This window comes from Somniosus microcephalus, chromosome 19 (assembly GCF_052327205.1).
Source record: "Somniosus microcephalus isolate GS21.2 chromosome 19, FLI_Smic_1.0, whole genome shotgun sequence".
In the NCBI taxonomy this organism is placed as follows: domain Eukaryota; kingdom Metazoa; phylum Chordata; class Chondrichthyes; order Squaliformes; family Somniosidae; genus Somniosus; species Somniosus microcephalus.
The window spans coordinates 11991285-12005152 of NC_141005.1; the positions used below are offsets into that span (position 1 = coordinate 11991285).

A 13868-nucleotide genomic window follows, 5' to 3' on the forward strand; every position below is an offset into this window, starting at 1 on the left:
AGTTTCTGGAAGAGCAGGGCAGCTCTGATAGCAGCTTCCTGATTTCTGCCTTTAACTGTGCATGTGTGGTCGCCGGAAGTTGCTGTCCGATTTACACTTTAATAACGGTGGCTGCTGTTAGCAAAATCCGGCCCATAAAGTTGGCCCAAAGCCCTCTTTCCCTCTCCTCCTCCCATCTTTAACCCTTCCTCTCCCCTCCTCAATCTCTCCCTCGTCCCTCCCCCTTTCTCACCCCTCCTCAACCCCCTTCTCACCCTCCGATCTTTCTCCTCACCCCTTCCCTCCCACCCCTGCCATTTCTCCCTCCGGCGCCTTGGTCCTGTTATCTCCCTGCCCTATGTACAACACCATGGGAGATCGACAAGAACCCTATTGAAAATTTACATGGGAACGTAAAAACAAAACTGGTCATGGCAAGAGAAATTCCTTGGAGCTGCTCCCGTTCCGTTGGCAATACTTCGCTGGAAGTCAGGCAGAAATCCCATTTCCACACGTAAACGTGGTTTCTGCCCCATTTCCAGCAAAGTAATGCTGGTGGAGCAGGAGCAGCTCGAAGGAATTTCCCGATCCATGATTGCAAGCCTTCAAAATATTTAAATCCATTCATTTCTTTTAGCAGAAGGTTATGTTCAGTTAAGAAAGCGACACTGTATTTTCAACAGCATAAATTTCTAATTAGGGCAACTTTTATTGATACTAATACATAACATTTTATTACAAACCGAACACTGATCATTAGGAAATGTAAAATTCTATTCTGCATTATTATTGCAAAAAACAACTTTGAATCACAAAATATAGTGTATTCAATATATCAGTCGTAATTCTGCTTGATTAACTTCAACTAGAAGTTGGTAAGAATTACAGTCATGACCAGAGGTGGTGAAATCTTAAAAAATGATACATATCACCAAAATGATTCTCGAATTGCACCAATATAGTTTAATTCAGGTAAATCTCAAAAAATAATCCCTGCAGTGACACATCTGCGAAATGATTTTTCCATTAGCTGCAACCTGTATACAATACATTATACCCCAACACACAAACACTACACAGAACATAAAACTGAGCAGAACTTTAAAACAAAATTAAACTGCTTATGCTAAAGGTATAAATGTTAGTGTTTGTAGAACTATTGCTTTATTTAAGTTACTTATGATTCTAGCAAAGACAAGTTAGGTTAAAGGGACGGTTGTTGCAATATGACATGAACAGATAATTGAACTTCGAGATCTCATTACAGATCTAAACAGTGAGCTTCATTGCAAATGCTGGTGAGCACACCCACTGTGCGACATTTAGGAGATCAAAGCCAGGAGCCAGAAATTCCTCTAATAATGAAAAATGAGAGGATGACACTTTTTATCCAATAATTAGTAACCTGCAAAGAAAATTGCATTCTCAGGATTTACATGTTTCAAATCATTTCATTAGCACAATTAACCATGGAGAAAAGCAGGCTTCTTCTCATTCCCATTAAAAGAGGATTTTCAGATCTGGTCTGGCTGTTTGGTTTGCAAATATTCAAACTTTGTTTCATTGTGCCATTCTTGTTTTTAATCACTAGTTTTCCATTTTACTAAAAGCCAGTGCACAGGTACAAAAAGTAAACAAAATGGCTAATGGGATTTATCTCAAAGGGGAGGAAGTGATGCTTCAGTTGTATAGCGCTTTGGTCAGACCCCATCTGGAATACAGCATTCAGTTCTGGGCACGACACCTCAGGAAAGGTATATTGGCCTTGGAAGGAGTACAGTGCAGATTTACACAGAATGATACCAGGGCTTAGAGGGTTAAATTATGAAGACAGGTTGCATAAACTTAGTTAGTATTCCCTTGAGGTTATGGGGCAATCTAATCGAGGTAGTTAAAATGATTAAGGGATTTGATAGGGTAGATGCAGAGAAACTCTGGTGTGGGAATCCAGAACAAGAGGGCATAATCTTAAAATCAGAGCAAAGCCATTGAATTCAGGAAGGACATTTTCTCACAAAGGGTAGTCGAAATCTGGAACTCCCTCCCCCAAAATGCTGTAAATGCTGGGTCAATTGAAATTTTCAAGACTGAGATCGATAGATTTTTGTTGGGTCAGGGTATCGGGGATATGGAGCCAAGGCAGATAATTAGAATGGAGTACAGATCAAGCATGATCAAACTGAATGGCGGAACAAACTCAAGGGGCTGAATGGCCTGCTCCTGTTCCTATGTTTCAATACAACATGTGTATCACAAACCTAATACAGAATGAGAACTCCTGACAATTAGCAGCAATCTCCGCATTGTGCAAAGAATACAATCTCCTTCACAATCATTGCAAAAGTAACTGAGTCTATGGAATGGTAACAGTGCTCACACTTAACACCCAGCATGATAATGTTTCTGTGTGGCTAGTCAAATCTTTCAGCCACCAGGGAACTTGACTAACAGGGTCAGAAATAAAAAAAACAGATGACATCTGTTGAGTCGCACAGTTGCTGAAAATCTTATCCATTCCTATGTTGATTATTAATCCTGAAACCTGTTTGCATCTGACTTGCCCAAGTGATTTTCTCCCCAATTCTTTTGGTGTCATTTTCAAGTATTTCCTTTTGCATGTAAAGTTCTCGGCCTAGAAATTGGGTTGTGGGTTCGCCAGGGCTGTAGCGCCAGAAATTTTGCGCCAGCGTTAATGCGGCAGCGCCCTTCGAAAATTCGGTTGCGCCGGGCCCAGACGGCGGCGGGCGCTAAAGGAGGGTTTTAGCGCCTCAAAACGGGCGTTCAATTGGGTTTTCCGGCGGTAATCCCCCGCTGCGGCACCCGATGCGGTGCGGCAGGCTGGGGAACTGCAGGCCTCCTCCTTCTGTTAAGGAGGAGCTGCCTGCAGCCGACAACTGACCGGCGGATTCCCCCGACATCTGAGCCCGGCACCTCGGGGAAGTGCCGGGCTCGCAGCACACACATCAGGGCCGCGGGGGGGGGTGATGCAGGAGTCCGGGAAGGGAGGTGCGGGCAGGCGGCCGCCGGGAACGTGGCCGGCCGCCGCTCCACCTTTATGCGCCGGCGCAAAGGCGTGTAAGAACCCTTTCCACAATCGTTGGTTGCGCCTGCCACGGGCGCAACTGAATTTGGGCTTGGGGCCGGGTTACCACGGCAACCGGGACGCTGCGCACACCGATGACATCATCGGTGCCGGCGCAGCGCTACCGGCTAACGCCGATGGTAAGGCCCAAGTCAATTTCAGAAACGGCTAGAATTCCAGCGCAATGCCCTCCAGCGCCGCTAATTGGGCACTAACCCCACTCAATTTCTAGGCCCTCATGTTTGAGAGGATGGAAATGCTCCTGTTCCAAAGGTGCACCAATATCTCCCTTATATCAGATACCAGTAGGCATGATCAGTGTGAATTAACTCTCTTTTGACTTTATTCCACCTTCCCAAATCTCAGACACAAACTGGAGACCGAAAATTGCCCGCTTGAGCAGGCTGGCACTCCCTTCCACCGTGGCACTTACTGAAATAAAAAGAGAGTTAACGTTTCAGGTCGATGACCTTCCATCAGAACGTTACGACAAAATTGACGTGGAACGTTAACTCTGTTTCTCTCTCCACAGATGCTGCCTGACCTGCTGAGTATTTCCAGCATTTTCTGTTTTATTTCAGATTTCCAGCATCCACAGTATTTTGCTTTTGTATGGCACCTACTTAACTGTTTTTCCCTCCCTGCCGCGCCCCCCCCCACCCCCACCCCCACCCGCAACCCACACACTTTGTTTTTTCTTTTGCCACAGATTTTCTCCCCTCCTGAAGACAGTGATTCCTTGCTTCATAGGCACTGGTCATCTAGTATCTCAGCCAAGTGGCCATTCTTGTGTGTGAGCCTGGACACTGAGCGTTGGCATACACGTCGGACCACCGAAGGCATCAGGGCTGAGCCCACCCCATCCTCACCCACCCAAAACCCACACATACGCACCTCCCAGCAGGTGTCACTGTATTACAATGGCGTGGAATTTGCGGTCAGGATGACAGCAAACTGGCAGCGTTTGCCGTCATTCCTGACCGCAACTTTGGGATTTGGCACCGGCATGTGCGGAAATCCTGAAGTTGCGGTCTGTCATTCACTACTCTGAAACAGGCTGCGCTGTCTCCCCGCCGGCAATCTGTGTAATCAGCCAAATCACTGAAACTGACGAAAGCTTCAGCTTTTCCGCAGTAAGTACGCTCTTAATTTCCCCACTAAAAGTTAGACCCAAAGGGATTAGGTGTGAGCGGGGTTTTGACAGCGTTATTACTGCTACACAAATGCTAAGGGCTTGTGCAGTGTGAAATTTGTCCATTTTAATAAAATTACATTTTTTTAAAGAAACTTGTCAAAAAATGTTTAATTTTTTTTTTTTTTTTTAAGTTTGACCATCTTTATTTCAGGTTTGCCTTTTCCCCATGTGCGAGCCCCAATCTGTCTTTTGCTCTCTCTAACTAGTTTAAAAAGTTAGAATTTTAAGAACTTATTCACTTCCTTGTTCGCGGTCTGTGAGAATTCTGCCTTTTGATTGGCTGCTTAGACAGCCTGGTGATGTTACAGCAGTCCGCACAAGGGGATCCCCACTACAGTCCCTTGATGTGAACTGAAGGTCAGAAAATTTGAAGTTCTTGACACAGGGATCGCGAGATCCTTGTGTGAAGTGTACTTCGGGGCCAGCAGCCACGCCTTTGCTTCGATGCCGATCGCAAATTCCGGGCCATTAGATGCAGCAATTCTGGCTGTTTTTCCCCCTCCGAGGCAAACTGTAGCACTTCTACTGCTGTCTCAGCGGAGATCAACTACCTCAGCACAGAATGGTGAATGAACCTGGAGCCACAGCACTCCCGGCCTTTACCGACACAACCAGGGGACTATATAGTTTGTCTGATTTACGAATCTACGATAGACCGGAGTCAGAAAAATTGTCTTGTAACAACACATTGCATTGGGAGCAGTTTGAAGGCTCCCACACTTCTTTCTGCTTTCAATAAGGACACACAGACGGGAATTACTGCACTCTGCAGGTATTGTATGCGGATTTAATATGGCTGGATTTTCCTGCACCACCAAAATGAATCAAATGTAAGGCTGCAGCTACCAACTGATAACATTCATTATTGGCTGAAGAAAAGATTGGCATGTTCAAATAATGAATTAAAAAGGTTATGTGCATCTAAGGCATATCTAAAGATAACACTCAGTATGGTATAGTCATTTACACAGTTTCTTAGATTTTACAGCAAATATCATTCTTTCAGAGAGGAACTTTTTTTTAATATCTCCCCTCTTCGAAAAGAGATTAAGAAAAGTACATTGACCAACAATTTTGATACCCTTGCATGATCAGTCCCAATGACAATTTTATGTCCATCAGTCTTGAGAAAAGCAAATTATAGGGCTACAACACGAGAGTGCTGATTCTCTGAGCTGTGCTCTGTTCAAAAGTGTCTCCCTGCTGGGAGTGCAGGAGCACTGAGATTACCCTGAAGACGGCCTTTCCCACAGGACAGGGAGGGAAAAGAAAGTGAGGGGAAAGTTATTCCAGTGTACAACTGTACGTTCCCTTGTGACCGGTTGTTGAGTTATATAGCAGAAACCAGGGAATAAGTCACCAGTCCATCTTTACTGGGAAATAATGCAAATGGGGTGTGTGTGTATATGGGAGCGCAAAGGCTTATAAAGTGGGAAAAACATAACTAAAAATTGCAAGGGGAGGGATAAAAAACCCACATTTACATTTTTTTCCTAATATTCCACACAAAAGTGCCGTCAACCTGTTTGACAAATTAAAAATGCATTTAAGCAATAATAATCTGAAATTACCTGCATTATTTACAAGAATACAATTGCATTGGACAATGGTAGAATTATTCACCAAACTGGAACAAACAAACAACTTTCCAAACACAGCCACTCACACAAACACACATTGCCCAAACAAACACTCACTAACATGCACTTACACACGAATATACACTCACACACTAATACTCATACACGCACTAACATACACTCACACACTAATACGCACTCACACGCACTAACACACTCACATGCACTAACACACTAATACACACACACATTCACACACACACACTAACATACACACACACTAACATACACACACACACACACACTAACATACACCAACATACACTCACACACACACCAACATAAACTGCATGGAACACTAAGTAGCAAAGACATTATGCATTTAAAAGCAGGGCAGTTGCTAGGATGCCGTATGTTTTAATCAACCATTTACATCTGTAGTGCCCCAGAAACCTGCAGGATCTGTGAAGTATGCTTTCATTTCCATTGAACTTTGTTTTGCGGTCCTTTCTTGTTCACTGTGCACTGAATGGAAAGCTGTTAAGTCTCAAGTTCAAACTGGTAGGAGCTGATTTTCCATTGGTTTACGTCGAGGCCAAGCATGGTACGCTCTGTGAAGGTTACGTGACCTTTTGCATCAACGAGGACAACTGTGTTTGTCCTGACAACAAAATAAATCAAACGTTTCAATGAACTTAAAAGAACTTTGGAGTTAAAAGAAAAAACACAAAACTGAAAGGGAACAAAAGTCAATAAGAAAAACAACATAAAAGGGATGAAGTTCCAACTAATGATCACCAGAGTGCTGCCTGCCTTTCTTACTATAGTGAGCCCAAAATGTATGAAGGGATGTAGATTAAACTAACGCTATCAAGAGTTAACCCTTTGAAAGAAAATAAGAAAGACTTGCACTTATATCGCGCCTTTCACGACCACCGGACTCAAAGCACTTTACAGCCAATGAAGTACTTTTTGAAGTGTAGTCACTGTTGTAATGTAGGAAACGCGGCCGCTAATTTGCGCACAGCAAGCTCCCACAAACAACAATGTGATAATGACCAGATAATCTGTTTTAGTGATGTTGATTGAAGGATAAATATTGGCCAGGACACTGGGGAGAACTCCCCTGCTCCTCTTCAGAATAGTGCCCTGGGATCTTTTACATCCACCTGAGAGAGCAGACGGGGCCTCGGTTTAACGTCTCATCAGAAAGACGGCACCTCCAACAGTCCTCACTGAGGGAGTGCTGCACTATGAAGTATTTCAGCCAAAGAAATAAAACCGCAACAACTTCCTGATTCACCAAAACCTGTGCTCATAGAAATATTGATGGTTTCAGTTTGTTTTAGTTTGTTATTCATCTTTAAACAATCACAGGTTATTAATGTTGTACTGGTAGATTTTGAAAATAACTTGGGAAAGGTTTGATTGTACAGATTGTCAGTATCTGAATAATCCATCTCTAACAAGTTATCAAAAGATACATATTACCAAGAACACTTTATAGTTTTGCTTTTTGGCATGAATGATAGAAATATATGATATGTCCTTTTTGAAATGATTTGGAAAGAAGCCACCCCTCATATCTGTTAGTCTTTTGTCCTTTAAAAAAAACTCTCACCTCCCCATCTCTCCTGGAGGTGTTGAATCTTGACTGGGCAAGGTTCCATGGCTTTGGCTGTCCTCTGGTACCTCACCCAAGTCACCATTATTGATGTGTGAGACTTAACAGTGAGGTGTAACAGTCTATTGAACCACAGAAGGCACCACAGCTAGACCTGATTATTTTCTCATTTCCAGAAGGGGTCAGTGTGGATAGTGATCAGGAGCGGGAACCCTGGCCGATATACCCTCCACATACAGAGGCGCTCAACACAATTCTAGTGCACCGACCGCCACTACTGCAGCCGAGCCCAGCACAGACCATGGATCAAACCTGGAACCTTTCTGGCTTGTACTTCTGTAGAACTGGATGAACTTAGTGAGGAGCAGAGAGACAGGTTGATTTTAAACTTGATGTTAGTGAAGTTTTGATTGAGGGGGGGCAGGGGCGGTGGAAATGCTGTAAGTTCAAATCCAATTAACATCAGCTTGATAAAATTGAGGGCACTTTTGTAGGATGCTACTTAAGCACCCACTGCAAATCAGCAATAACGGTCCACATATTTACGGGGAGGGAGCGGAGGGGTGGGGAGTTTAGCGGTTGGGAAACCCGGAAGTACGACCATTTTTGGAATCCGTTTCCTGGCCGATGCAAGCCAGATTGAGAGGCTGGCTGGTTGTCAGGCGGGTAGGCCTGCGGCTCGAGGCTGCAGCCGGGGAGCGTATGGGGGGGGTGGGGGGGGGGGGCGGGGGGAGACACACAGAGAGATCAAGGGTGGAGGGAAGATGATCACTGGAAGCCTATGGAGGAGATTGGGGGCAGGGGGACACGTAGATGAGATCGCAGGCCAGGGAGGACATTGGGGCGGGGGGCGGGGGGAGGGGGGGCTGGAAGAGAGATAAAGTCTTAGACATGCAGTCTCATTAAAATATTTAAATGAGTGGCCTGCGTCCTGAGAGTGGATTGGTCACCCACCCCCACGTCCTGTCTCCATTAAAACCTAAAGTGGGCGGGTTGGGTTCGGGTTTTAAATTTTTCACATTTTAACATCCCACCCAACCTAATCCCACTCGTTTTTGGGGGTTAAAATCACCCTCAATGTTACTCTCTATTACTTTCGGAGTTGCAGGCCTTACTAGAAAAACAAGGCAATGGCTCAAACTGAAATGGTGATCTAATAATTAGGAGAACTGAGGGCATCCGGCTAATTGAAGAGCTCAATCCGCTGGTTCTTTTTTCAAGTCTAGATGGCCATCTAAAATCCTCTGAGACGGTTTAAATGGTTAGTTCATTATCACTCAGCTCTGATACCACTGGTGAAACAGCGCAATGTTTACTGCAACTCAAGAGAAAGAACGATGGTTCAGAACTCACCGGGTGCCATAAGAGGAAGTGCGGACGAACAATGAGGAGATCTCCTTTAGCATGGGTCGGATGAAATCCTGACCCTGCTCCTCGATATCAGTAGCTGGCAATTGGCTGATAACAAAATAATGACAAAAACCTAGTGTCAAACAGTGCTACGACCAATTACAGTGTCAATCTGCTTAGATTTTAATCTTCTTCAATAAATCAGTGACATTTTCTTTCCTTTAATTTTGCCACAAATGAGGTGCTCCATCTGGTGACGCAGTAAGAACTGATACTCGCCTATAGACATGGGCAAGAATCCCTGGTGCTCTAGTGGCACAGCACTGTACTCCCAGAGAGCCCGAGTTTGAATTGCAGCCGGCCAGCAGTCAAATTCAAAGGTGCTCATCAGATGAGATTTGTGGCGTTGAAGTCAGCGCTGGCGAGCATAGAGGTAATAACATAGTAAAAGTGGGAAAAATTTCCAAACGTCCAGTTTAAAACACAACACGGTCGAACTTCAGACCGGTGAATTTCACCCACAAATACTGAACAGACTTGTACCATGCTCCCGAATGTGCTGTTTTAAAATGAGTATTAAGCTATTTATTTTAAATGGATTGATAGCATGAAGGCAGTGCACACAGGAAAGCAGTACAGGTGCCTTTCTATGTCAACCTAGTTGATTAAATTTCTACTGTGTACTTTTTATTTAGGAAGACCACCATATTAATGCATTTAATTAGTGACTCAGGTACATTCTGGAAGTCAGAAACCAATAGCACTGAAGTGTCAGCCTAGATTATGGCCTCGATTTTCATTGAGCCGTGGAGTCGGAATTGGAGGCGTTAAATTCCCGAAATCGGGGGTCCCAACCCCATCCTGCCCCCAACCCGCCTCCATGCCAATTTCAAAGGAGGCGGGTACCCGCCCTGCATGGGACCCACCTACCCGAGGCGGGAAGGGATTAATGCCAATTAACTGCCTGTTAACAGGTAGTTAACAGGCAGTTTTTAGCCTAATCCCTATTTTTAAGCTTCAACTGTGGGAATCCCAACGGCTCCAAACCACGGCAAGTTGGAGGAGTCGGGCCGTCGGGTTGAAGGGCTCGAAGGGGTCGAGATGTCGGTGTTCAGGTGAGTGATGTGTGCATGAGTGCAAAGGTAAGTGTGTTTGGTGTGTCTAAAGTTTTACATACCTTTTCAGCCTTCCTTCCTTTAGGTTCCGGGAGTCCCTCATCTCACCGGCACAGAAAGCAGAATGGCCGCGAACTGTCAAAAGCGACAGCCTGCAGCTTTCTGTGCCGGTGAGATTTCTAACTGAGTCTGTGGAGAAGGACTCATGTTAGAAGTAAGACTGTCAGTGTTTGACAGCTTCAAACAGCTGTGAAACACTGATATTTCATCTGTCAAAACCTCTTGACAGATTAAATTTCAGTCTGTGACGTCGCCTGTTGCTGGGTGGCCCTTAATTGGCCTGCTGAGCCCACTGGGCGGGCTCAACAAGGTCAATCAAGTTAAAATCGCGTGGATTGGCTGCATCTTGATGGAGGCGGGACTACAACCTCGAAAGTTGCAGTCCCGCCTCCTTCCCGACTTCTAAATGAAAATCACTCCCTCGGAGTCCAAGTCCTGGAGTGGGGTTTAAACCTACAACCTTCGAGATGGAGGTGAAGAGGCAGAGAAGTTTAGGGAGGGAGAGAGCAGCCTTACTAAGACCCCCAAAAAAGCTCTCTTCTAGAGTTCAAAATACAATCAAAGCTGCTGTTATGAATCTTATGATCCATGAAGAAAGACTCATGAAATAACACTGGACGGCCAGCTGGTGGCGCCGTCCAAGGAGTATAAATACTTGGGCGTGGGCCCAGCTTTCCCAGGACATTTTGTAAACAGGAACTAGTGAAAGATAACTAGACCTCCATGTTTTGAAACAAGCTGATTAAAGCCTTGCTTTATACTCGAACCAAGTGCGTAGTGAGTTTTATTATGTCAGCTGGGATTCAAACCAAAGCCTTCTGTACACTGGTCAAATGCTGCACTGATAGTAGATCTACTGAGTTGCCCTTGCCCAAGTATACTGTGAACTTTCAAAGTTGTTTTTTCCAATTTTCCCATGGTCTTCTCAGGCCATGCACCAACTATAGTCTGCTCCCAGGACTACCTCAATGTTACTCTGAACCAGATATCAGGAGATATACAAGTGTCGCTTGATGATAATTCAACTTGATTTACTCTCAGCAGCCGAGATTGGGAACTCAGTAATTTGGCAGATTGCGACTCCCTGCATTAGTGCTCCAACATGGTGCACCAGTGCTAGGATACAATTTTGCATATGCCACTTAACTCTCAGGACCCTCGGATGTCCCAAAGTGCATTATAGCCAATGAAGTACTTTTTGATGTGTAGTCACTTGTAATGTAGGAAACGCGGCAGCCAATTTGCTCACAGCAAGCTCCCACGAAAAAGCAATATGATAATGACCAGATTAGTGATGTTGATTGAGATATAACTATTGGCCAGGACACCAGAGATAACTCCTCTGCTCTTCTTTGAAATAGGGCCGTGGGATATTTTACATTCACTTCGGTTTAACGTCTTATCCGAAAAGACGGCACCTCCGACAGTGCAGCACTCCCTCAGTACTGCACTGGAGGGTCAGCCTAGATTTTTGTGCTCAAGTCTCTGAAGTGGTTCTTGAATCCACAACCTTCTGACTCAGATGCAAGAGTGCTATCCACTGAGCCACGGCGGACACAATGGAAACAATGGCTGATATTTGCCCCTGTAGTCCATGGGTGCTGAGGCCAATTTAGCAGCCCAATTGCTCTCCTATCTGAGATCAGATAAGCCAATGGTCGAACCTAGGGTCTTCTGGTCTGTATGGCTTAGTACTACAAATGGTGGTGCCTTTACCTACCAGGCCATTGGAGCAGCTACTATTTGGATTTTGGTATTTATAGCGTAAAGCCGCTTCAGGACAAATATTGTAAATAGTACATACGACTCCTCATTATTCATCACATCGATGAGTTCTTGCACCAAGTTCTCTGGAGAAAGTTCATTGCATTGTTGAATTGCATCTGTGAAAAGCTTTTTTCCATGAACAAGTTTCTTCCATGGAGTCTCAAGAAGACCATTACAAAGCCCATAAATACCTAGGGATTTAAAAATAAAAATTGTAACCACAAGAAAGATTCCATTAATTTCATTCAGTGCAGAACTGTCGCTTATCTCCATAGTCCCATTGCTGGCTCAAATAAGATGCCAAATCTCCAGTCTTTCCATGATCACCACTCTTCTTAAGGTCCTGGAAACACTTATGAGTGGGCCAGTGGTAGTGTCAATAACAGTTGTGATTCAGGTGTGACTCAGACTGGTGCAACATCACTTTTGTGCAGACACAGCTGCCTGAGCACCTAGAAGAATAGGTCACCACTACAACATCTGCAAAGTGAGCCACCACTGGAGATCTCTAGAGCTCACAACCCTGAGGCCACAATCTCTAGATATTATGGGCAGAGAGTCTTCAAAGGATGTATTCTAAATACAGATCCACAAATGCTGAAACACACAAACACTGAAATACACAAGCCCTTTAGCATTTAAAAAAACATCCCTATTTATCCTGAAGGTGCTGATTCTTACTGGGGCAAGACTTCACGGGCAACTGCAGACCTCTGGTACCTTGTCCAAACACCAATTCTTCCTGTTGAACCTAGACTACAAGTGCCAACAGGCTATTTGACCTTGAGGAACATCAGAGCCAAGTCCAATTTTTGTTCTCAAACATCCACATTAATGGGAAAGGGTTAAGAACATAAGAACATAAGAAATAGGAGCAGGAGTAGGCCAATTGGCCCCTCGAGCCTGCTCCGCCATTCAATAAGATCATGGCTGATCTGATCCTAACCGCCAATCCACTATGACAGGACTATCTCCTGAATCTAACAGAATTAGACACACGAAACAGGAGCAGGATCAGGCTACACGGCCCCTGGGCCCGCTCCGCTACCCACAGGGCCATGACCTATTCGAACCTAGACTCATGTCCAAATTCCTGCCCGCTCCCCGTAACCCTTAATTCCCTTTTCTTCTAGGAAACTGTCTATTTCTGTTTTAAATTTATGTAATGATGTAGCTTCGACAGCTTTTTGGGGCAGCATATTCCATGGACCTACCACCCTCTGAGTGAAGTAGTTCCTCCTCATCTCAGTTTTGAAAGAGCAGCCCCTTATTCTAAGACTATGCCCCCTAGTTCTGGTTTCACCCATCATCTGGAACATCCTCCCTGCATCCACCCGATCCAACCCCTTCATAATCTTATATGTTTCAATAAGATCGCCTCTCATTCTTCTGAACTCCAATGAGTAGAGTCCCAATCTACTCAACCTCTCCTCATATGTCCATCCCCTGATCCCCGGGATTAACCGAGTGAACCTTCTTTGTACTGACTCGAGAGCAAGTATGTCCTTTCTTAAGTATGGACACCAAAACTGTACGCAGTATTCCAGGTGCGGTCTCACCAATACCTTGTACAACTGAAGCAATACCTCCCTATTTTTATATTCTATCCCCCTAGCAATGAAAGCCAACATTCCATTGGCCTTCTTAATCACTTGCTGCACCTGCATACTAACCTTTTGAGTTTTGTGCACCAGGACCCCCAGATCCCTTTGTACTTCAGTACTTTCCAGTTTCTTGCCATTAAGATAATAACTTGCTCTACGATTTTTCCTGCCAAAGTGCATAACCTCACACTTTCCAGTATTGTATTCCATCTGCCAAATCTCTGCCCACTTACTTAGCCTGTCTATGTCCCCTTGCAGGTTTTTTATGTCCTCCTCACTCACTACTTTCCCTCCCATCTTAGTATCATCTGCAAACTTTGATATGTTACACTCGGTCCCCTCCTCCAAATCGTTAATATAGATTGTAAAGAGTTGGGGACCCAGCACTGACCCCTGCGGAACACCACTGGTTACGGATTGCCAGTCTGAGAATGAACCATTTATCCCAACTCTCTGCCTTCTGTTAGATAGCCAATCCTCTATCCATGCCAGAATATTACCCCCAATACCAT

General features: G+C 44.6%; 1 protein-coding gene across 3 annotated transcripts in view; it reads right to left on the reverse strand.

Moving 5' to 3' along the window:
* Window positions 1-664: 664 nt before the first annotated feature.
* Window positions 665-13868, reverse strand: part of tango2 (transport and golgi organization 2 homolog (Drosophila)) — a 206365-nt gene continuing 193161 nt past the window's right edge. For all 3 annotated transcript variants that reach the window (XM_086011968.1, XM_086011970.1, XM_086011969.1), the window contains 3 exons: window positions 11790-11943; window positions 8814-8918; window positions 665-6497 (listed from right to left, as the gene is read on the reverse strand). In XM_086011968.1, the coding sequence (XP_085868094.1) occupies window positions 6377-6497; window positions 8814-8918; window positions 11790-11943 (380 nt within the window). In that variant the 3' untranslated portion in view covers window positions 665-6376. The remainder of the gene's footprint in view (window positions 6498-8813; window positions 8919-11789; window positions 11944-13868) is intronic.